This window comes from Pavona decussata, unplaced genomic scaffold (assembly GCF_977016875.1).
Source record: "Pavona decussata unplaced genomic scaffold, jaPavDecu1.1 SCAFFOLD_257, whole genome shotgun sequence".
NCBI classification, from domain to species: Eukaryota; Metazoa; Cnidaria; class Anthozoa; order Scleractinia; family Agariciidae; genus Pavona; species Pavona decussata.
Genome location: NW_028145660.1, coordinates 196,291 through 217,989, shown reverse-complemented (window position 1 = coordinate 217,989; position 21,699 = coordinate 196,291). Strand labels below are relative to the sequence as shown.

General features: G+C 38.4%; 2 protein-coding genes across 3 annotated transcripts; one reads left to right on the top strand and one right to left on the bottom strand.

Moving 5' to 3' along the window:
• Nucleotides 1-323: 323 nt before the first annotated feature.
• LOC146456360 (uncharacterized) lies at nucleotides 324-5,397 on the bottom strand. The gene is made up of 6 exons (XM_085093192.1): nucleotides 5,196-5,397; nucleotides 4,994-5,063; nucleotides 4,706-4,742; nucleotides 4,222-4,268; nucleotides 3,753-3,849; nucleotides 324-3,203 (listed from the first exon to the last, which is right to left on the bottom strand). Exons 1-6 carry the CDS (start codon nucleotides 5,332-5,334, stop codon nucleotides 546-548), a joined length of 3,048 nt encoding a protein of 1,015 aa, XP_084949318.1. The 5' UTR covers nucleotides 5,335-5,397; the 3' UTR covers nucleotides 324-545.
• A 12,265-nt stretch (nucleotides 5,398-17,662) lies between these two features.
• Nucleotides 17,663-21,368, top strand: LOC146456359 (histamine H2 receptor-like). Of its 2 annotated transcripts, none has more exons than XM_085093194.1 (2): nucleotides 17,663-17,998; nucleotides 18,721-21,368. In XM_085093194.1, the coding sequence occupies exon 2, from the start codon at nucleotides 18,723-18,725 to the stop codon at nucleotides 19,635-19,637; it is 915 nt and encodes a 304-aa protein (XP_084949320.1). In that variant the 5' UTR covers nucleotides 17,663-17,998; nucleotides 18,721-18,722; the 3' UTR covers nucleotides 19,638-21,368. The 2 variants fall into 2 exon arrangements, with proteins under 2 accessions (XP_084949320.1, XP_084949319.1); XM_085093193.1 differs by having other exon boundaries at nucleotides 17,663-18,003; nucleotides 18,719-21,368.
• Nucleotides 21,369-21,699: the final 331 nt, after the last annotated feature.

Below are 21,699 nucleotides of genomic sequence, written 5' to 3'. Positions count from 1 at the left end.
CTGAAGAGTTGTAACACTGAACTACCGCTGTAATAGCAAAAGGAACTTAGGACACTAGTTGCAATAAAACTGTAACGAGGAATGACTTGGTAACGAGCCATGAAAGGTATCCTCCGACTAGTTTTGCCTCGCGTATCCCTAATTTCATAACAAATTGTAAGCAAATTATTATAATCTTTGTCTCATTTTCAATAACTTGGAATGAGTGCAACCATTGTCGTAGAAATGTAAATAGAATATGAACGACGTTACAACGCTAGTGCTCACTGCATAGTCAACAAAATTTCACTTTATAACTTACAGTTGATGGAGGCCATAAAATCCCCTATTGATTGAGAAGCAACCGCATGGTATGCATCGCACCTAATGCAAACAATTACTCTGAAACTTGTTAAAAAGGGCAGGTATCGCCTCAAAATGAAAACACAAACCAGTACTTAGTAATAATAGTTTTAAATCTTAACTACATGCTCTGTTTGCTGACGTTCAACGCTTTTACTCGTAAGTAGTGTTTCCGGCATGGAACGTTTTACAGTGTTGTTCATTTATAGTGAAATGTTCAACTGCTGAAAGAGGAAATCTTTATGCTCCTTGTTCAGGCGTTGCTTGACAATGGGATGAATGTCTAATTGTGCTCCGTCAAAGGTAGCGCTACTGATGCTGTTTCCTTTCTGAACGCAAGAAATATTTACATGAAAATAGACAGCCTGTTCCTTTCCAACTCTCAAGATCCCTGTATTTCTATCTTTCCAGGGACGGTGTTCTTTGTGTGTAATGGCGACGTCATGCGGAGGAGGAAAGAGTCCACCATCGGCCTTTCGAGCGAATTTGATTCCACATCCTGTACAAGTTGTCACTCGAGGATGATCAGACAGGAACACAAGAGAATACGAATTGATGTCCTCACGATGCCCTTCGTCTGTCTCTGCTAGACTTTCTTGCAAGACTTCGTGTTCTCCATTTCTTCGAACAATCTTCATTTTCACGGGCTGGCGATTCTGAGATGGAGTTTGCACTCTGTCTACATGTTCAACGATGAAGTTCTCTTTCTCCTTGGTCTTCTTCGCTCTTCTTCGTTGATGTGGCTTTTTACCAGCACTGCCAACATCCAGCCCATAAGTAGACATTTTTGTCACACTTGTCTGTACACCAGTTTTCTTGTGCCATGTTACGAAATCTACGAGTTTGCCCTTGAATTCTGCTGCCGCCAGTGTGTGAGCACAAAGACTGGAATGGTTGTATGCGGGACAGTCATCATCGCAACAGAATTTACCATTTTTGCATTGCCTTATAACATGCGGTTTCGCTGATGTATCCGATGCTACCAATAGAGTATCGTCTTCCCCAAAGCCATGTCTAACTTTATTCATTCGCAAGAGCCTCTGGGCCTTAGAGAATTGATGGGATAAAATGCTTTCTGGGATACCAGAGATGCCGGACTGTGTATGTGATATGGAGAGTGTGGAAAGCGTTTGTGACATGGGACCACTTTCTTTGGCTCTTCTGGTGTACGCTCTTCTGTCCGTAGGATTCATCTTTCTCCACTTTTCTGGGGATATCTTCAGGTGCTTATATTCATCTGAGAGTCTGCATTCCCCCTGGTCAATTATTGCTCCTTCCAGCAACGAATCTTGTTCCTTCACAAGTTCATGGCTCTTTTCAATAAGCGTTACGAGGTTCACACGTTTGTGGTCCGTCTTGAGCTTTAGCAGGTGGTTTTCTGCTTCATTGTCGTTTATTGTGTATAGGGAATCCCCAAGTCCCGCCTTTTGTCGCATGGGTTTCAGCATCGATGCGTTGATCGTGTCAGCAACATTTTTGACAAACCAGTCGTAGAATGTGGGAGTTTGGTATGTGATTTCCCATTCTCGAGCATTCCAAACATCCTCCAGCGAGCACAGTTTTGCATAAAAGTCATCCGAATCATCGGAATCCACAATTCCGTGATACGAGATAGCTGCTGCATTATGACCAAATATGTCGTCGAGAAATTCATTTTGGTAACGCCCATTGATGCCTATACTGGAGAGTTTCATTTCAATGTTTTTACGCAGGTGGATAAAACAACGATGATGGTCAGCCACAGGGAACTCTTCATTGAATGCATTTGACAAAGCACCGAAGGCTTGAAGAGACACGGTGTTTGGATTGAATCGCTTAACTGATGAGGCTAAATATCGGTACGTTTGTTCCGTTTTGCTCTGATGAACAAGCATGGGACCAAGGAAAACAGGTGATTTACCTGTGGTTACGTTAACAATTTTGCGGCACCTGTAGGTCGTTGGAGTCACGCTAAAATTGCCAAGATTGAATGTTGGATCAATACCAAGAATTGAAAAATCGTCTTCCTGACAACAGTACAGCTCGATATCTTTTAGCTGCCTGTCAGTGGCAAGGAAGGCCATAGGCTCTGGTGCACCAACTACCTCTCTGACATAACCATCTTTAGTTTTGCACTTTTCCATAGCTTCAAGCAAGATATCTCTACTGGAACTAGCTGACGGCATGAAGGATGCCGAAGTAGACGATAATACGTTCTGCACCTGCCTGGAATTTCGCGGCAGATCACTTTTAGAGCGGCAAAACTCCAATCCCCCCTTCTGACGTACAGCTTCGAAAAAGACCTCTCGGGGTTGGCAGCTTCTGGATATTTCTTTCAGCTGTTCGAATGTGCTTGGTTTCGTTCGAACATAAGGCTCTGTGTTGTTTTTTGAATTTCCATGTTCCTTAAGGTTCAAAAGGGTTTCTTCACCTTCAAAGTAATACTGAAGCAATGCCAGTCGGTGCCTTCTCGACTTGCTATCGTACACGAAAGACATCCGCTTCCGATATTGTGCCTCCTTGTCGTGGTGAAGATACTGCTTAACCACCATGATGTAATCAGCGTCTGTTCTTTTCTGCCTTGTCACTTGAACATCCAGGATATGGCCACTTTTGTTTCTCTCAACAGCAATATAGCTTTTCGGGGAGCCAATATGGACCCACTTGCCAAGATCGTCCGCCCGCACATCTTCGGGGTGGGGGAGAGCATCTAAATCTATTACAAACGAAGCATTCTCCATCACCTGAAGGGGGACTTCAGTGCAACATGGTTCTTTCACTCTCAGCAGAATGTCTACACTCTCTTTACTGGAATATGGTGATTGTCTGCCTTTCTCGTAATAAGGAAGGCGGCTGTCGTCTTCGTAATACTTCTTGAATTCCTAAAAAAAAACATTGTTTCATAAGACATTCTATAAAACAGCACCTTCATGTTTAATTAACCCATTGCTATTTTGGGATGATTCGTTAATCACCAACTGACGATTCTAAAAGTCGGAAAACTGTTACAGTGGTTGGTCTCGCTACAACTTTGATGGAACAAGGAACGATAAAAATGACTTAAACTGCGTGCGCTAAGAACAATCATGGAACCTCAGTGGCTCATTTGGGTAATATAAACTATGTAGAGTAGCTTGATCTTGAAAATTACTTCCTTAAACAGTCATTTTCATGTATAACGTCGCTTTTGAGGGAAGAAAAAGTACTGTAAAACGGCGTTTTTCTACGGTTGTAGCTTATTTAGAAAATTGTCACTTTAAAATTGAGACCACTGACTGTCATCATAAAAATGTTTGGACTGTAGTTCATGATTATCTCGCGAATGAACTGACTGGAGAACGAACGGTTTGTATATTAGCTGGAGAATCACCCTAAAATGTCAGTACTTATTAGATACCGTATAAGTTATCATTACGTGTCACTCAATGTACCTGCTGACTATCCTCAGAGTCCTCCTCTTCCTCACTCGTGTCGATTATCTCGATTGCTCGCCTTACAAACGCGATTTCCTCCCGCACAACCGTTTTGCTGTATATATAAAAATAATAATAATAAAAGGAAATTAACCAACTCTTGCATCATCCAAAAACGTTCACCACTGGAAAGGGCGCCTTGAAAGAAAAGTGATTTGTGATTTGTCGAAAAGTAACGAAGATATAGCTCCTCGAAGTCGCGAAACTTTTCAGACGTTTGTATGGTGGGGACAAGTTTACAAACGTCTATAAATTTTTGCAACTTTGCCAATGTTACCAATTTGAAGGCGCTCTGTCCAGTGGTGTCAAAGGAATTTCACTAACTGGTCCATGTCAAATGTTGAAAAAACCGTGGAGGGGTCTATTAGCATCCCCCAAATTTGCATATCCAAGAATTACCAGCTGCTTAATTACTTTTAAAACCTACCTCTTAATTTTCTTAGCATTTGGGGAATTGACAGGGCTGCTATCCGCCTAAATAAAATCAAAGGTTAAAAATTAATACAAAAATCAACATCACCCAAATTTAACCTGGACTGATGTGTAAGATTTTTAATTTGCGTTAATCTTCAATGGTTGTGGAAGGACACGTTGTTAATCCATTACTAGGCAGATCACATGATGAATTTATAGCTGAGATTTTAGCAACCTCTCGTTCCCATGGTAAAGCCTGAGCTGGTCAAACAAGCAAAACATCTCCTTTATTTAAAATGTATTCAAAATTCAGTTGGGGTTTTAAGTCGGACAATAAATCTTCTCTATTACAAAAGATTGCCCTGGCGTACTAGTTATTATTGATACGAAGAAAATAAAAAAGGGTTGTCGTGACTATAATGTAGCTTGTTTTTGCACTTAATAACGAAACTACTACTGACAGGACAAAAAACCTTTAATATAGTAAAAGAACGTACCGTATCAAAGACTTCATCCTGACTTTGTTTGAAAACACTATAGAGAAAAAATGAAAATAGCAGTGTTAACGAAAACTTGAAATCAGAATTGCTGTGCAACCTCATGACCCTATTTCAATGAAAATATCATGTTACTTTAATCTAGAAACATTAGCAAAGAAGCCAAGTTGGCCGTGAACAGCCACGCAAAGTGACAATGCATTCTTTCTATACATGTAAAATACTGTAGTAACATTAAGGCTTTTTTATACATGCAAAACAACTGAAAATAATCGTGACGAAGCACACCTTCTACTCCGCTTGCAAACTCTAGCATCTTCTGTATCTTCGTCCGATAAGTAGTTCAAATCTGAACAATCTGGCGACCAAAAATGCAAATCGTTAAACTAAGTATTGCCTATAGTATCCTTCAAGCTCAAAATTTACAAGATTCAAACAAGGATGTGTTAGGATTTTAGTGATAATCGAGACAAACGCAAGATAGCCTTACCTTGGAAATCCTCCATGACGATAAACGTGACGAAGAACCCCCAGCGTTGAATAAAGTGAGACCGCTGTCCAAGTCTCCTTGCTGGAATATTGGGACCATAAGGAGGGTAGGGTGGGTTGTGAAGAAAGAGGTATCGCATTTACCTTCGACTTAAACAATAAACATTAACGTCCCCACGTCCCCCAGGTCCCTATATTTGACGTCCCCGCGTCCCCGTCCCCGTCCCCGTCCCATACGTCCCCACGTCCCTCCCCACGCGTCCCCAGGTCCCAAGTCCCCACACACGCGTCCCAATGTCCCCGTCCCCTTGTCCCCGTCCCACTTTTATACACAGCCCTGTCTGTGAGTACTGCAACCAGTGGAGATCAAGCTACAGCTGTAATCAGTTACTACTTGGGTTTTTTCTTTTTACATTTTTATATAACAATGTCATTGCAATTAAGTGTACATCATTTAGAACCCACACATTTGTCTATCTTCTATTCACTTGTCTATTCGCCACATTAGCCAGAGCTTGTGGCAAATTAAAAAAGGCTTTCACTCCGGGCCATAAGGTAAATGCGTCCTCAGTGCAAAGTCACGTAGAGAAGCTTGGCCACAGCCGCTCTGTTTTTTCTCAGGCATATTAGCGTAACTTCATTTTTGGGGGGGCTTAAGGTTAAAAACAAATTCTGTTGAATGATCAGATAAGGAAACTGTGTCATCATCAGTTGTTTTCGGCGCACAAAAGGGTATCCAGTATGACCTTGTTTGAGGTTTATACGTGCCAGCGATTAATCTGCTTCATAATTTCCGATTAACCAAAAAGCTGGTACCTAATTAGTCCTGTCTTATTTGACATTGTAATAAACTACTAAAAAGCAGCGTGAAGGAAACTTTGCTTCAATAATATCGTCTGTAAAAGCTTAATTGCAAAAGTTGTCATTTAGTTCAGCTGACAAGTTAAGTTCCGAAAACTAATTATACTTCGACGCCTGCCAAATTGTTTTGATGTACTACCAAATCATAACTCGCAGCACATATTCAGCTAGTGTTGGCCCTTGTATTGTCACCATGTTTTCATTTAAATTTCGCAAGCGCCGTTCTGAGTCGATCAAGAACCACCACTGCTGACCTATTTTTCCTTTTAAGGTAAGCTTTTACTAAACGAAAGCAATGTATAAAATAGTTGTAAAAGACCAAGTGATGTTCTAACCGTTACCTGCACCGCCTTAAGGTGTTCACACTCGATGTCAATATAACAAAGCTAAAACCAACGCTGTTTTACAATGCTTGATTCCAACGTCTTCAATTTTTGCTGGGCAGCAAATATCCGAGAGAATTATTTTAACATCTTTATTCGATATGGGAGTTAGGTTTAAGGAGTTTTCAGGGTTGTAGCTTTACTAACAACCAGTTTTGCCGAAATAAAAAATTGTATCGTTGAATCTTGAACGTCAGTTTGGCCTTGAATTACTGAAAGTTGTTTCCTTCGAGCCCCCACGTCACTGATAAGGGAACGGGCTTATTGTTGATGAACCTTGGGTGTATGGGGAAAGGGGGAGTTTTATGCTACACTCAGTGTTCGCATAAGTTTTTGTCTGAGTTTTTCAAGAGGTATTTTTGTGTCAAAATATGTTGTTTCTAGTAGCTGTTGGTACACATCTCGAGAGCGTTTGGTGATAATCGATGACTAAGCAGCTAGCTTAGCCACAACCAGCTCCGAACAAATGGACTGACTACTAAACTAAAATAACATGTCGCTCTTGATAATTATTGGTGTGACATGTTGAATATTTTCTGAGAAATTTGCTTTCATAACACTAAAATTTACAAAGAATGTTTAGCTTCATGGCAAGAGTTGTCATACATTCTTTGCAAATTTTGTTGCTTATAACGTTCGTTTATCAAAACACTGTTAACCTACCACGCACAAGTTTCCCCATAATGCTAATATTGCCAAGCTTTTTTTCAATTTATGAAGACCAGTTATTTGTCAGTAGCTAGTTTTGTCCTTAATTATGTTAATGTATGCTAATGAGGTGAAACATTTAAACAAAGATCCGCTATATCAGAGTGGTTATCGTACGAGAGGATATTCCTTAACATAAGGTATGAAGTTGTTTTATCAGTGCATGGCGATACAATGTCTTTTCAACAAACATAATGGAAGATACGGTTGGTGATGCACCTCGAGTATTTTTTACATGTTAGTAAGAATCTGTTGTTGATCTGACTTTTCAAATCACTGATAACTGATGTTAATAGTCTAAAGTTAAAGACCTTTTCTTTTATGTCAACGTGGATGATAGTTTTTTATGAAAGTTATTAATAAATATACCGCGCAAAAATGACCTTAAATCTGACTTTCAAATTATTGTGCAAGTTATTGATAAGTGGTTCATGCATAAAGTTAAATATACTTACCGGCTCACATCATTCAAAGCACGTATCCTGCTAAATTGCCCTTTACTACTTAGTTTGTTTTCAGAGTTACATTTTGAAAGCGCTTGTTCTCCGCCGGATAGCCGAACAAGAACCACCACTGCTCAGCATCTTTCACTCAGGTAAGTTCTTTAAGCTAAAGGAACTGAAAAATTCGATGAAGAACACCAAGATAGTTGTCTTCTTTTGTGATGTTACGAACACGCAAAGTTGTGTTTTAGATACTGTGGTGGTAACGTGAGAGTAACCCTGGTTTCCCACGTGCTAATTTTCCTCAATAACGAGTTAGAATTTGACAGGTTTTTATTTTCTCTTGTGTAGTTCAAAATTTGGCTGCTCAATAACAGGCAAAACAGCTATGGAAACCAAAATCTTTACAAGAAAAAATTTGTATCTCGAGAAGATTCCTGGAGTAAACAAGTAGCCGTTATGCGTCTTTCCAAGTGATCATTTAACGTTATATATTTTCTGGAGTACGCATTGGCAACAAAATTTGTCAAGTTTGTTAATTTCTTCGAGAAAATTCTTGTCCAAAACTAGGGCGTTGTATTTTCATACGACTTTTAAGGGAAGTTTGTCACTCAAGACACCTGCTAACTTGTTGAGGATAATTCATCACAGCAAGTTTGTTCATACTTCGGATCTTTTACACCGGAATACGGTTATTTAGCTCGCGGAGCTGACGGGATGTTTTCCGAAGATTGTCCCGAAGTCCGTTTTGGTTTTCTGGCCTCGCGATTCCGACGCTAGTAATGCCCTCTTTCGGCGCCATAAGAAGTCGACTTATAACAAGTCTTGGTGAAGGCTAATTGTCGTGGCTAACATCGCTCAAGGCTTCTCCACTGAACGTAAAAAAAATATCTCAGCGCACGCGGGCAATACGGCCAGCTACACAGGGTAAGGCTATGTCTATACTATACTGGATAGCTCTTGTGCCGTCACCAAAAGCATCGAATAGGGCTACCGTTCACACACAAAACGCCGATTTCGTATCGATTTTTGTGCTGGAGTGATGCTGCTTTGCTTCGGCCTTCAAAGTGAATCGTCACATATCAGATAGGTTTTCGTAACACTTTCTTGAGTTGTGTTAACCGAGAATCGAACCGAAACGGAAGTCAACAACGGGGAGCAAGAATTGGATTATAGGAGAATTAGATGGCAGCGGCAATGGTTCTACTGTGGTTGTGCTGTTCGCATAAAATACAATCCAGCATAGTATAGACATAGCCTTAATGTTAAACTACCACACCGAAAAATATGGTGACTGGGACATTTACCCCAAATCCCTAGCGTACGAAAACCCTATAAAGCACAAATAAAAACAAGCAGGAAAGTTGTATAAACTTCAGACCTAGCATACACAATGTTCTTGGTACAGGGATGAATTTTGAAGACAATAGCCCTTTTCACGCTTAACTCTGCTCATTTGAATTACAATGAAATCTAGCGTGTATGTGAGACAATTTCGGGTTATTTTGCAGTTTTAGCCCGAAATTGCCTCGCATCCACGTTGGATAACATTGTAATGCAAATGAGAAAAATCAACCGTGAAAAGGGCTATTGTGGCTTTCTATGTGCCAACTGGCTGTGTTAGGTTCCCAAGGCATTAAGGGAAAATGTACAGCCACCATCTTGGATTTAACAGTCCACTTTATCATCCAACTTTATTTTCGTTGATGTTATATCCTTAGAGGATATGAAAACAATTAGTTCTCTAGTAACAAAAAAGCATCAATTACAAGACCAGAAATCAAAGAATGAAGCTTTTCCTTGTAATGTTAAAATATACATAAATACTGAATTAAACATACATTTCCCGTTGTATTTTTTCAGAATTATTTCCAGCACTGACGAGTTGGGTTTTTTGCTTCCTGGTAAGATATGTAATGAAAAATTCGTATTCTGAAAAGACTTTCTTTTAGGTTATTTAGTTTTTATTTAAAGTACTTTGTCACAAGTCTTGAATAGTATCTCACACACTCAGACCATGCAGCAGCTCCTGAAAAAATAGTCATTACCCAGTGAACTGTGACATTCATGCAGCAGTGGATAAATTGGCAGCTTATCACAAAACTCCGTAAACGAGGACAACATTCGACACTTTTTTATGGAAAAGATGGAAGTGTAGCGTGATTAATGCAACATCGTGCGCAACCAGTGATCGGTAGCTAACGACTAGTTTTTGATGGTGAAGCAAGCATATCTTTCGCCCCTGTGAAACGCGTGCACAAATTGGACAGGCAAAATGATTTGAACTTTTCTTTGTTCTTGCGTTCAAAAGAGTTAACATGGAATCTTGTGTGCTTGAATGTGTTTCTGGGATAACTGACTAGTCACACCACTAGTGAAGACTTCCATCTGTTCCCTTTGCTTTCTCTTCTTTGAAATTTATGAGGTAACGTTTCAGTGCAATAACCAGGTTCTACAACAGGAAAACAGGTGGCCAGGGATAGAGAATGCTTCATGGCTTAGTAACATTGCTTCGGTTTTCATTTACAAATTTATGAATATGTTAACACTTTTGCTAAACAGATCTAGACCAAGAAAGAAACAATTCACCCTAACATAATCCCTTCGCTTTTTTTTCAGAGAGATGGCTAATTCTTCAAATCAGCAAAACGGAACACAAAATGAAACAAGTTTCCAGTGGTTTTCTAAGTCTGAGTGCATTGCCTGGATTACAGTAGTCATGATTGAGTCTGTTGCTGTAGTAACACTTAATATCCTTACTGTTATCGTTTTTATAAAAAGCCGCAGTCTTCGTAAGCGCAGCATGTACCTGGTAATCAACCTTGCAGTTGCAGATATGTTTGTTGGAGGATGTTCTGAAATGTTATATTTTGTATTGTTAGGAGAATCATGCTCCTTCTGGAATACCCAAAGACTACCTTCTCTTGTTTATGTTTACGGGGCGTACTTGTTTCCGGTAGCTTCTCTGACAAACCTCGCTGCGATCTCGTTAGAACGAGCGCAAGCGACGTTTCGTCCTTTCAGGCATCGAATAATTAAAAAGTGGTTGTTTGGATTTATTATTACAATCATTTGGGTTACATCTGGACTGTTACCAACTGCTATTTATTTTCCCCGCAACTCGGTGACCTCTAACTATATTTGGAGTTTATTCAATGGTTTTTGTTTATTTGTTGTTTGTGCTTCTTATGTGTCAATTGCTGTCAAGATTTTTTGTGGGGCTCATCCTCAGCACCATGGTGCAACTAGCAGAGAAAGAAAACTAACCAAGACATTGATTATTGTGACTGTGATATCTTTGCTGTTGTGGCTTCCATATACGATATTTACTGTCCTGTCGTTCTATTTACCTTCCTCTCTTCCTCCTTACCCAGCGTCTTCTTATCTTTTTCGCGCTTTCACCGTTTTGTTTCTTGCAAACTCCCTCGTCAATCCTATTTTATATGCAGTCAGAATGCCAGACTTCAAAAGAGCTCTCGTTTCACTCTTTCGCCGTCAGCAAAGACAAGTTGAGATTATTCCCCTTGGTCCCTTGTGATTGTAAGTGTATTTGTTGCCGTATAAGTTTATTATCGGCTAAACTGGATGTCTTAAGCCCCATTCACACTAACAAAACATGTTTAATTGAACCAGGTTTAACAAAATTAAAATTGGCAACAGAAAGCTGACATAGGATTCAATTAAACTTTAACTTGTTTCATTTGTGCTAAATCTGTATAGTCGACAAAAATCCAAAAGCAGCTTTTATGGAGGAAACAATTTTAAACCAGCTTTTAAACGTGGTTAAGCCTTAGTGTGATTGGGGCATTAGACTGAAGTTGATTTCTTCAAACGACAAAATATAATGGAAAATAGGGCACCAGAAAAAACACTTGCCAAGTAAATTAAAAAAATGAACAGGTCTATTGCATTTGGCAGTGTGGTTCGTCTTTTAAGTCATATTTGCATTGTAAACGGACCATCCTAGATGAACTTGAGACTGATGTTATGCAGACATCGAAACGTTGCTTGCTCATTTTGTCTCAATTGGTTGTTGATATTGTGAATAATATTGAATTTTTTCGCTAATTCGAACTGTAAGACATCAAATTTTTCAGTAATACATATTGGATGTTCAGTAATATATTTTCTCTGATTTCTAGTAATAAGGCTGTACATTATAGCTGCTATTTGGTGGTAGTATCTGTTTTTTTGCTTATTTATTATAAACACTGGTTTACTTCAGTTTCAATACATGGTCAACACAATTATTGGCATATTTGTAAGATTAAGTCGTTAGTTAAGATTGAACTAAAGCTTCGATATCCATTTGTTCAGTTATGATCGATGTATCTATGATTCATGTCTATTTAATAAAGGGTAGTCTATGTACAACGCTGCTTCAAAAACAAAATCAATTATGCAAAATATGCAACTATTTGCATGTTTGTTAGATTTAAAGTCGTTAGTTACGATTGAACTAAAGCTTCGATGCTTATTTGTTCAACTATGATCGATGTATCTTTGATTCATGTCTGTTTAACAAAGGCTATTTTATGAATATGAATGTGTACAAAGGAGCTTCAAGAAATAAAACTTAAACTAATAATACTAATTAATGGTTAGCCTAATGTTGGTACAGTTCCACGCAGCTCTATGATACTAGTAACTTTTAGCAACGCTTCACTATTTCACCGAACGATGTTTGAAAGCTTTACCTGGCTAATAATTTGGCATATTTTTATTTGGATGAGCGCATTTTTTCTGAGTTGTTGGAAAAATCAGCCGATCATCACTTCATGAATGTCTAAGTCTCAGAAAATGAGAATACGGAATGGAGTTAATCACGTAGGAGGGTTGAGAAGACAGTTACAGTAAATCCGATCAAGTTCTTCTTTGTTGACTGACGTAGTTTACAAAGATCTCACTCAGGGACAACCAAAAAGTTGCGAAGGTAACTATTCACGATCTTATTACCAAAAAGCTCAAAACGTAATTGTCACTACTCCAACAACCTCATGCAAGTTACTTCAAATCTTAAAATTACAAACCTAACAACCCTGACCGACGAGCTGTTTCTGCTATCAGCTGCCCCGTCGAGATCATTCTACTGTGATACTTGAAAAGACTACGATGCGCCCGCAATTCTCCCTTCCGCAGCGAGACCTCCAAGTACTACAACACCTCTACACGACCAAGGCTCTTTTTACGAACCATCGTCTCTTCTTTGGCTATATTTTTCATTTTAAAGCCTTAATCAGGTCCGTATCTAGCATTTTTTCTTGTCTGGGGGAGGGACAAACTCCGCACACCCCTAACAGGGGTCTCCTTTTTACAGACAGGGTTTCTGGTTGGACGTTTTGTTTTCACCCCTACACAGAAAGTTGCCTCAAGAAAAAACACACTGATGCTTTTTGTCTTAAATTGTCCTGACAATTGTTATGGCATAAACACGTTGTTTAGCTTGAAGCAAACATTACCTCCCATTTGTTGGTAAATTCAAATTACTGTCGATGCACTGCTGTAAATAAAAGGAGAAAATCACTTAGTTCCCACAATTCAAATGCACTATATAAAAGTGGAGCGAAGCATTTGCAAAAACACAGCCGTGATTTAAATACAATTCAAGCCTTTACTGTGGCACGTTGCATAGCTCTATAACACGCTATAACGATTATTAGTATAAATCTACTAGTGATCTATCACGAATGCCGTTCTCTGATTGGCTACGCTACTCGCTATCTATCCTGTGATAAATATTGAGTAGCAGTTTTTAACAAAATGGCGGCCGCTTCGTCGCGTTTTCGAAGTGTCCGCGATGAGGAAATAGATAATTTACTTGTTCAGTTCTGATTTCAATTGATCGGCCTATTGAGGCTGTGATTGATGTCGTGCGATCAGTTCATTGTCAGCAAACTTACTCCTCCTCGCTTGTAGCTTCGCATTGCTGAGATGATTAACCTTTTTCATATGAACAGCCCGCGCTTTAAGATGGCTATTAACTTTTCATAAAAGCCTTTTCTGTGACCAGAAAAACGTCATTTTTTTCACAAGAATACAAAAGAAGGTGGCATGTCAACGAAGAGACCTAAAGCACAAACTGCCAGAAAAACGAACGACAAGCTACGACTCACTATTAAACGACACAATACAAGGAACAATTCTTGAGAAAAATTCAGAATAGTTGTGATGGACATGTATGAGTTAGGAACCACAAACATAACTATCGAGGCCTGAACTTATGACAAATTTAAAGACATGGCTTTGAACTCGAGCTAAATCAGTCTTAAACAGCAGCCTTGGAACAGCTGCAACGGAAGTTTTATAGCTTCGACCATGGATCGTCTGTTTTCCTTTGACGACAGGATAATATCAGTAGGTATCCATTATACGGGAAAAACGTGATAATATGAAAAAAAATAACAAAGGGAAGTAGAAATAAAATAAACGCTATCCAATGAAGAAACAATAGGTGAATTTCTGCTGGCCTCATTGTTTACAATTTGCCTCATTAGCATATATCAAACAACCAGCTCCGAACAAATGGACACTCCAAACTAAAAGAACATATCACTCTTCAAGTTTAAATATTGGTGTGACATGTTTGCGAATGTTTAGAGAAATTTGCATTTATAACACAGGCTTGATGGCAAGAGTTGCCATATATTATTTACAAATTTTTTGTACTTGTAACATTCGAATTCTTTTACAAAAATACTGTCTGAGCTACCACGCACCAATTTTTCGAGTCTACTAACTTTGCTAAGCTCTTGCAATTCATGAAGATCATTTGTCTGTCAGTAGCTAGTTTTGTTCTTATGCTAATGTATGCTAATGAGGCGAAACATTTAAGCAAACATCTCCTATATCAGAGTGGTTATCGTACGAGAGATCACTTGATTTAAGATATGCGGTTGTTTTATCAGTGCATGGTGATATAACAAAGAGAACACGGTTGGTGATCGTGATGCACCCGAAGTATCTTTTAAATATTAGTAAGAATCTGTTGTTGATCTGACTTTTCAGATCACTGATAAATGATATTAATGTTTCGTAGGAGGGATTCAGCCTTATTTAAGACTTTAGTATTTTTTGTCAATATAAATAATAGTTTGTTATGAAGGCAATAAATATACCCCGAAAGAAATGAACTTAATTTTACTTTACTGCTAAATTGTATAAACTATCGTGCAAGTTATAATGCCAAGTTGGAAAAATATTGAACCTGAATAGGACTGTATATTTCTTGGTATTTCCATGTCTCCAACCGAGGCTAATTAGGTTTTACTATATCAGAGTTCAGAAGATGGCGTGTAGATACAGGATGTTAATGTTTATTTCGTTTCAGTTACGCTGTGCTCGGGTACCTTGATGCTTCCGCGATTCCCCCATGGCCACCTCACAGAATCTCGAGTCTTAAGGCTGATGTCGTGCGATCAGTTCTTTGCCTACGTTTGCGCATATTCAAAATTTTGATTTGAACAGCCGGTTCCAGATACATCAGTATGAATTGATTCAAAGCAGCAGTGTTTTTGTGACCAAAAAATATCATTATTTTAATCACCAAATTAAAAAGCTAAGGAAGCTGATATTTCAACGAATACCCAAAGGTGCAAACCTTCAGCTCAAATTGCCTCATAAACGAACAGCAATTGGTCTCGACTTCAATAAAAAAAATGAAAGGAATAATTATAAAAAAAAATTATACGGTTGTGATGGACATGAACTCGAAATAACAACCCCAAAATATGACTATTGAGGCTTTATTCCACCAAATTAAGGAAAGGCTAAAACTGAGACCAACTTTTAAGTTTAAAAACTTAAAAAGCCACCCTTAGAACAGCTGCAACGGAAGTTTTATAGGAAACTTCGACCATCAATTGACAAGATAATATCAGCGGGTATTCATTGTAGCATATGGACAAACCGTGATAAAATGATAATAATAATAATAATAATAATAATAATAATAATAATAATAATAATAATAATAATAATAATAGTGTAATAACATGAAATAACAATAAAAAAAACTATGAATTGAAGAAACTGTAAGACAGATCTTTGCTGACGTCATTGTTTACATTTTGCCGCGTTTGCACCTATCAAACAACCAGCTCCAAAAAAATGGACACTCTAAACTAAAAGAACGTACATCTCACTTTTCTTATTCGGTTTAAATATTGACGAGACTAAGAAATTTGACTTGATAACCCAAATTTACAAAGAATTTTAGCTTGGTGGCAAGAGTAGCCATACATTCTTTGCCAGTTTTTGATACTCATGACGTTTGTTTATTGAAATACTGTCTAGCCTGCCAAGCATAAATTTTCCGAAATGCTCCTTTTGTCAAGCTCTTTTAATTTATGAAGACCATTAATCTACCATTAGCTGGTTTTGTCCTTCATACTAATTATAATGTTGCAAATAATGAGGCGAAGCATTTGCTGAGATTTCCGATATATCACAAAGTGAACTTCATAGCTTCTTGCCTTTGCACAGTAGTTGTCCTAGGTCTTTAAGACACACACGTATGTTCTCCACGCCGGTGTGTAAAGCCTGGTTCGCACTAGCAACATAGCGACAAAACGACATAATGACATGGGCATAACGACATGAAGAAAAGATTAGTTTTTTCTTTATATTTAATGTCGTTATGTCGCAGATGTCAACCAGGCTTCGTGCAAGTGATTGATTGACAAGCATCTGTTTACGCAGACAGGTAAGTAATTAAAACAGGAAACTATTATTACCGGCTAACATTATTCACAGCACGTATCCTGCTCAATTACCCTTTACCCAGTTTTTCTTTTTCGAGTCACATTTTGAAAGCGCTTTTCTCCGCCTGATATACGAACTAGAATCACCACTGCTCAGCAATCTTCACGCAGGTAAGTTATTTAAGAAAACTCGATGAAAAACACCAAGTCAGCTGTTTGTTTTTTAAGATGTTACGAACACTGAAAGGTGCGGTTTAGATACGACGGCGGTACCAGGGTTAGACCTGCTTGCACATGAGCTTGCTAGTTTTTCTCAATAACGAGTAAGAATTCTCTTGTGTAGTTCAAAATTTGGCAGCTCAATAACAGGCGAAACAGTAAAACAGTAAAACAGTGCAAACTAAAAACTTTATAAGGAAAAATTTGCATTTCGAGAAGATGGCACAGGAATAAACAAGTAGCAGTTTTGCGTCTTTCCAAGTTTTATATATTATATAACGTCATATATATTCTGGAGTACACACGGGCAACAAAATGTGTCAAGTTTGTTAATTTCCTTAAAAATTTCCTTGTCCTAAACTAGGTCGTTGTATTTTCATAGGACTTTGTCACTCAGAACACCTGCTAACTTGTGAAGGATAATTCATCACAACAAGTTCATTCATACTTTAGATCTTTTACACCGGAATCAGGTTAAGTAGCGTGTGAAGCTGGCGGGGTGTTTGCTGAAGATTGTCCCGAAATCCGTATTGGTTTTCTGGGCTCGCGATTCCGTAGCTAGTAATGAAATCGACTTATAACAAATCTAGGCGAAGGCTAATTGTCATGGCTAACATCACTCCAGGCTTCTCCACTAAACGCAAAACGGACAATACGGCCAGCTACACAGGGTAAGGCTATGTCTTCACTATACTGGATAGCTCTTGTGCCGTCACCAAAAAACATATCACATAGGGTCACCGTTCACACACAAAGCGCCGATTTCGTACCGATTTTTGTGCCGGAGCGATGCTGCGTTGTTTCTGTCTTCAAAGTGAATCGTCACATATCAGATAGGTTTTCGTGTCACTTTCTTGGGTTGTGTGAAGAGAGAATCGAACCGAAACGGAAGTCAACATCAAGGAGCGAGGTTGGGTTCTTGGAGAATTAGATGGCGGCGGCAATGATTCTGCTGTGGTTGTTCTGTTCGCATAAAATGCAATCCAGCATAGTATAGACATAGCCTTAATGTTAAATTACCACAACGAAAAATATGGTGACTGGGACATTCATCCAAAATCCTTAGCGTACGAAAACCCTAAAAGCGCTAATAAATACACGCTGAAAAGTTCTTTAAACTTCAAACCTAGCATACACAATGTTCTTGTACGGGAACGTCGCAAAAAAATGTGGCTTTCTATGTGCCTACTGGTTGTGTTAGGTTCCCAAGGCATTGAGGAAAAATGTACAGCCGCCATCTTGGATTTAACAGTCCACTTTATCACCAAACTTTATTTTCGTTCATGTTATATCCTTAGTAGATATGACCACAATTAGTTCTCTAGTAACAAAAAGACATCAATTATGAGACCAGAAATCAAACAATCAAGCTTTTCTTTGTCACGTTAAAAAAATATATAAATACTGAATTTAACATACATTTCCCGTTGCAGGAGGAAATATTTTTCAGAATTATTTCCAGCACTGACGAGTTGGTTTTTTTGTTTCCTGGTAAGGTGTGTAATGAAAAATTCTTATTCTGAAAGGGCTTTCTTTAAGTTATTTAGTTTTTATTTAAAGTAGTTCGCCACAAGTCTTGAATAGTATCCCGCACACTCAGATCCTGCAGCAGCTCCGGAAAAAATGGTCATTTCCTAGTAACTGTGACATTAATGTTGCATATGGACAAAATGGCAGCTTATTATAAACGGAAACGACATTTGAAACTTTTTCGTGCAAAAAAGGAAAGCGCATTGATGCGTGATTAATGCAACATCGTGCGCAATCAGTGATCGATAGCTAACGACTGTTTTTTGATGGTGAACGAAGCATGTCTTTCGCCCCTTGAGAAACGCGTGCACAAATTGGACAGGCAAAATGTTTTGAACTTTTCTTTGCGCTTGCGTTCAAATATAAAAAATCTTGTGTGCTTGAATGTGTTTCTGGGATCACTGGCTAGTCACACCACTAGTGAAGACTTCCACCTGTTTCCTTTGCTTCCTTTTCTTTGAAATTTATGATGTACAATTTCAGTGCAATAACCAGGTTCTACAGCTGGAAGACAAGTGGCCATGGATAGTGAATGCTACCTGGTTTAGCAGCATTCCTTCGGTTTTCATTTACAAATTTATGAATATGTAAACACTTTTGCCAAACATACATCAATCAACAAAGAAACAATCCACCCAACTACAATCCCTTCGTTTTATTTTATTTTATTTTTTTTTTCAGAGAGATGGTTAATGTTTCTTCCCAACAAAACGGAACACAAAATGAAACAAGTTTCCTGGAGCTCTCTTCATCTGAGTGCATTGCCTGGCTTACAGTATTCATGGCCGAGTCTGTTGCTATAGTAACAGTTAATACCCTCACAATTATTGTTTTTATCAAAAACCGCAATCTTCGTAAGCGCAGCATGTACCTGGTGATCAACCTGGCAGTTGCAGATATGCTTGTGGGAGGATGTTCAGAAATCACATATTTTGTGTGGTTAGGAGAATCATGCTTCCTCTGGAATACCCGAAGACTTCCTCCTCTTGTTACCATTTACATACTGTTCTTGTTTCATAAAGCTTCTCTGACAAACCTCGCTGCGATCTCGTTAGAACGAGCGCACGCGACGTTTCGTCCTTTCAGGCATCGTATTATTAAAAAGTGGGTGTTTGGATTTATTATTACAACCATTTGGGTTACATCTGGACTGTTACCAATTGCTATTTATCTACTTCCCAACTCGCTGAGCTCTAACTATATTTGGAGTTTATTCGATGGTTTTTGTTTATTGGTTGTTTGTGTTTCTTATGCGTCAATAGTTGTCAAGTTTTCTGGTGTAGCTCATCCTCAACACCATGGTGCAGCCAATAGAGAAAGAAAACTAACCAAGACATTGTTAATTGTGACTGTGGTATCTTTGCTGCTGTTGCTTCCATATACGATATTTACTGTCCTGTCGTTCTATTTAACTTCCTTTCTTCCTCCTTACCCGGTGTCTTCTCGTCTTGAAGGGGCTTTCGTCGTTTTGTTTCTTGCAAACTCCCTTGTCAATCCTATTTTATATGCAGTCAGAATTCCAGACTTTAAAAGAGCTCTCGTTTCACTTTTTCGACGTCAGAAAAGACAAGTTGAGATTTTTCCCCTTGGTCCCTTGTGATCATTAAGGGTATTTGTCGCCAAGTAAGTTAGTTATCGGCTAAACTGGAAGCCTTAGACTAAAGTTCATTTCTTTAAGCGACAAAATATAATGAAAAATAGGCCACTAGTAAAAGAACTTGCCAAGTGAATTTCAAAACATAAACAGGTCTATTGCATTTGGCAATGTGGTTCGTCATTTAGGTCATATTCATATTGCAAACAGATCATATTAGATGAGAACTTGACAAATACAAATGCAGAATCTTGAAGTATTATCCCTTTTACGTTTTACAACGATGTGTGTCAGTGCATTTCAGTTTTGTGTTGTTCGTGTCAGCGGTCGGGACAGATCCCTCTCTCATATGATGTTCAAACTTAGTTAAACAAAAAAATTAATTAAAATGAGTGGAAAATATTATTCCATAATGCCAGTGCGAAGGTGTTTGCATGTGAGCTCTTTGATAGACGAGGGTAGAGTGGATACTGAAATCTAGAGCACGTTCCTGTGATAGGCGCATGCAAGGCCAGATTCACGAAGCCCTCCTAAGTTTAGATGTCTCTTCAGTATTGTTCCTTAATAAAAGCCTATTGTAGGAATATCGATAGTCTGTTGTTAAGGTGATTCCATGATTGCATTGCGCATTCTTACTATGCAGAAGTTCTCGCGTCATTAGCGCGCGTCTTTCCTCCTAAACGAGTTATTTTAACGTGATTTTAAGTTAGCTTTTATCACCTTTAAAAGTTTTTAGAAAAAAATTTCAACAGATAAACTGAGTTATTGGAAGAAATAGGAGCTTGCCCAGCACTCGCAGCATAAAATAGTGATACTGAGAACTCGCACGCAAGAAACGTTCAGGACAGAGGGCACAATACACTGCTGAAATTTATCTGAGGAGCGAGAAACAAATATTTAATTGGTGTTAGTAGACACCAGCTACTGAAACTAAATATAGTGTTTATTTTTCACTTTGTGGCAGTGTCCTGGATTTGATACCCTTTTATTCTTTCGTTTTATTTTCTGATTTGTCGGATTAATCTGATTTGCAACATCGGTAAATTATTGTTAAATAGAGCGGTACGGTTTCATTTGAGCGTCGTAAAACCAAAGCCAGAGTAACTACTCTGGCCAATCACAACAGACGCCAAAAGCACGATCACCCAATCAAAACCTGAAGTAAATTCATATAGCCGACGCCGAGAGCGGGAAAACGTGTGCGAGCAAACCTCGACTTGTTTGGCGCGAGCTTCGGCAACAAATTACAGAGCGCAATGAACCAAATCAAAGTATTAGCGACAGAACTTTCGACACTTATTTGAAAACCGCTCTTTAAGTCACCTTGAATTTTTAAAGTAACTTTTATCTCAGCTAGATGAGTATACAGTAATTCATTTAGCTAACTTATTTATAGCATTTAGGACTTCTTTAAAACACTCCGTGATTATACATGCATTTACATATGTTAAGTTAGGTGTTTTCATTTGATTGTAGAATATCAATTTTACTCTTATTTTCGTTTTCCTTTACTTCGGCTTGTGATTGGTTAGTAAAACCCGCGCTATTCTTTCTCAGCCAATGAGAAGCAAAACCAAAACCAATCATGACTTGTCCACACTGTTCCTCCCGCGCTTGGCGCCGGTAACATGTACTTGCTGGAAATTCTGATTGGTCCCTGTCTTCGTCTGTTATGATTGGCTGGAGCAAGTACTAAGCGTTTGCTTGAACGACAATCAATTGAAAACTGATCTAAGATCATTTTGCTTCAGCTGAAATTGAAACGTTGCTTGCTCATTTTGTCACAATTGATTATTAATATTGTGAATAGTATTTAACATTTCCTCCTGATTTTAACTGTAAGACGTGAAATTTCAATACATATTGGATGATATTCAAGAGAGGATGATGTTATAATCTGATTTCTAGTGAATAACACTGTAGTCACAATATAGCTATTTGATGGTATTATGATAATTTATACTGGTGTACTTTTTCAGATTTGATACATAATCCATGACATGATTTGCATATGTGTTAGATTTAGAGTTTCGATACATATTTGATCAGTCGATTTTTAAACTAAAAG

What these genes read in the sequence shown, in the direction of transcription:
- LOC146456360 (XM_085093192.1), bottom strand. Translation starts at nt 5,334, where the DNA reads ATGCGATACCTCTTTCTTCACAACCCACCCTACCCTCCTTATGGTCCC. An exon ending in AGGATGAAGTCTTTGATACG is followed by an intron (nt 4,269 to 4,705) that starts GTACGTTCTTTT and finishes GATTTTATTTAG; the next exon opens with GCGGATAGCAGCCCTGTCAA. An exon ending in AATGCTAAGAAAATTAAGAG is followed by an intron (nt 3,850 to 4,221) that starts GTAGGTTTTAAA and finishes TTATATATACAG; the next exon opens with CAAAACGGTTGTGCGGGAGG.
- LOC146456359 (XM_085093194.1), top strand. Translation starts at nt 18,723, where the DNA reads ATGGTTAATGTTTCTTCCCAACAAAACGGAACACAAAATGAAACAAGT.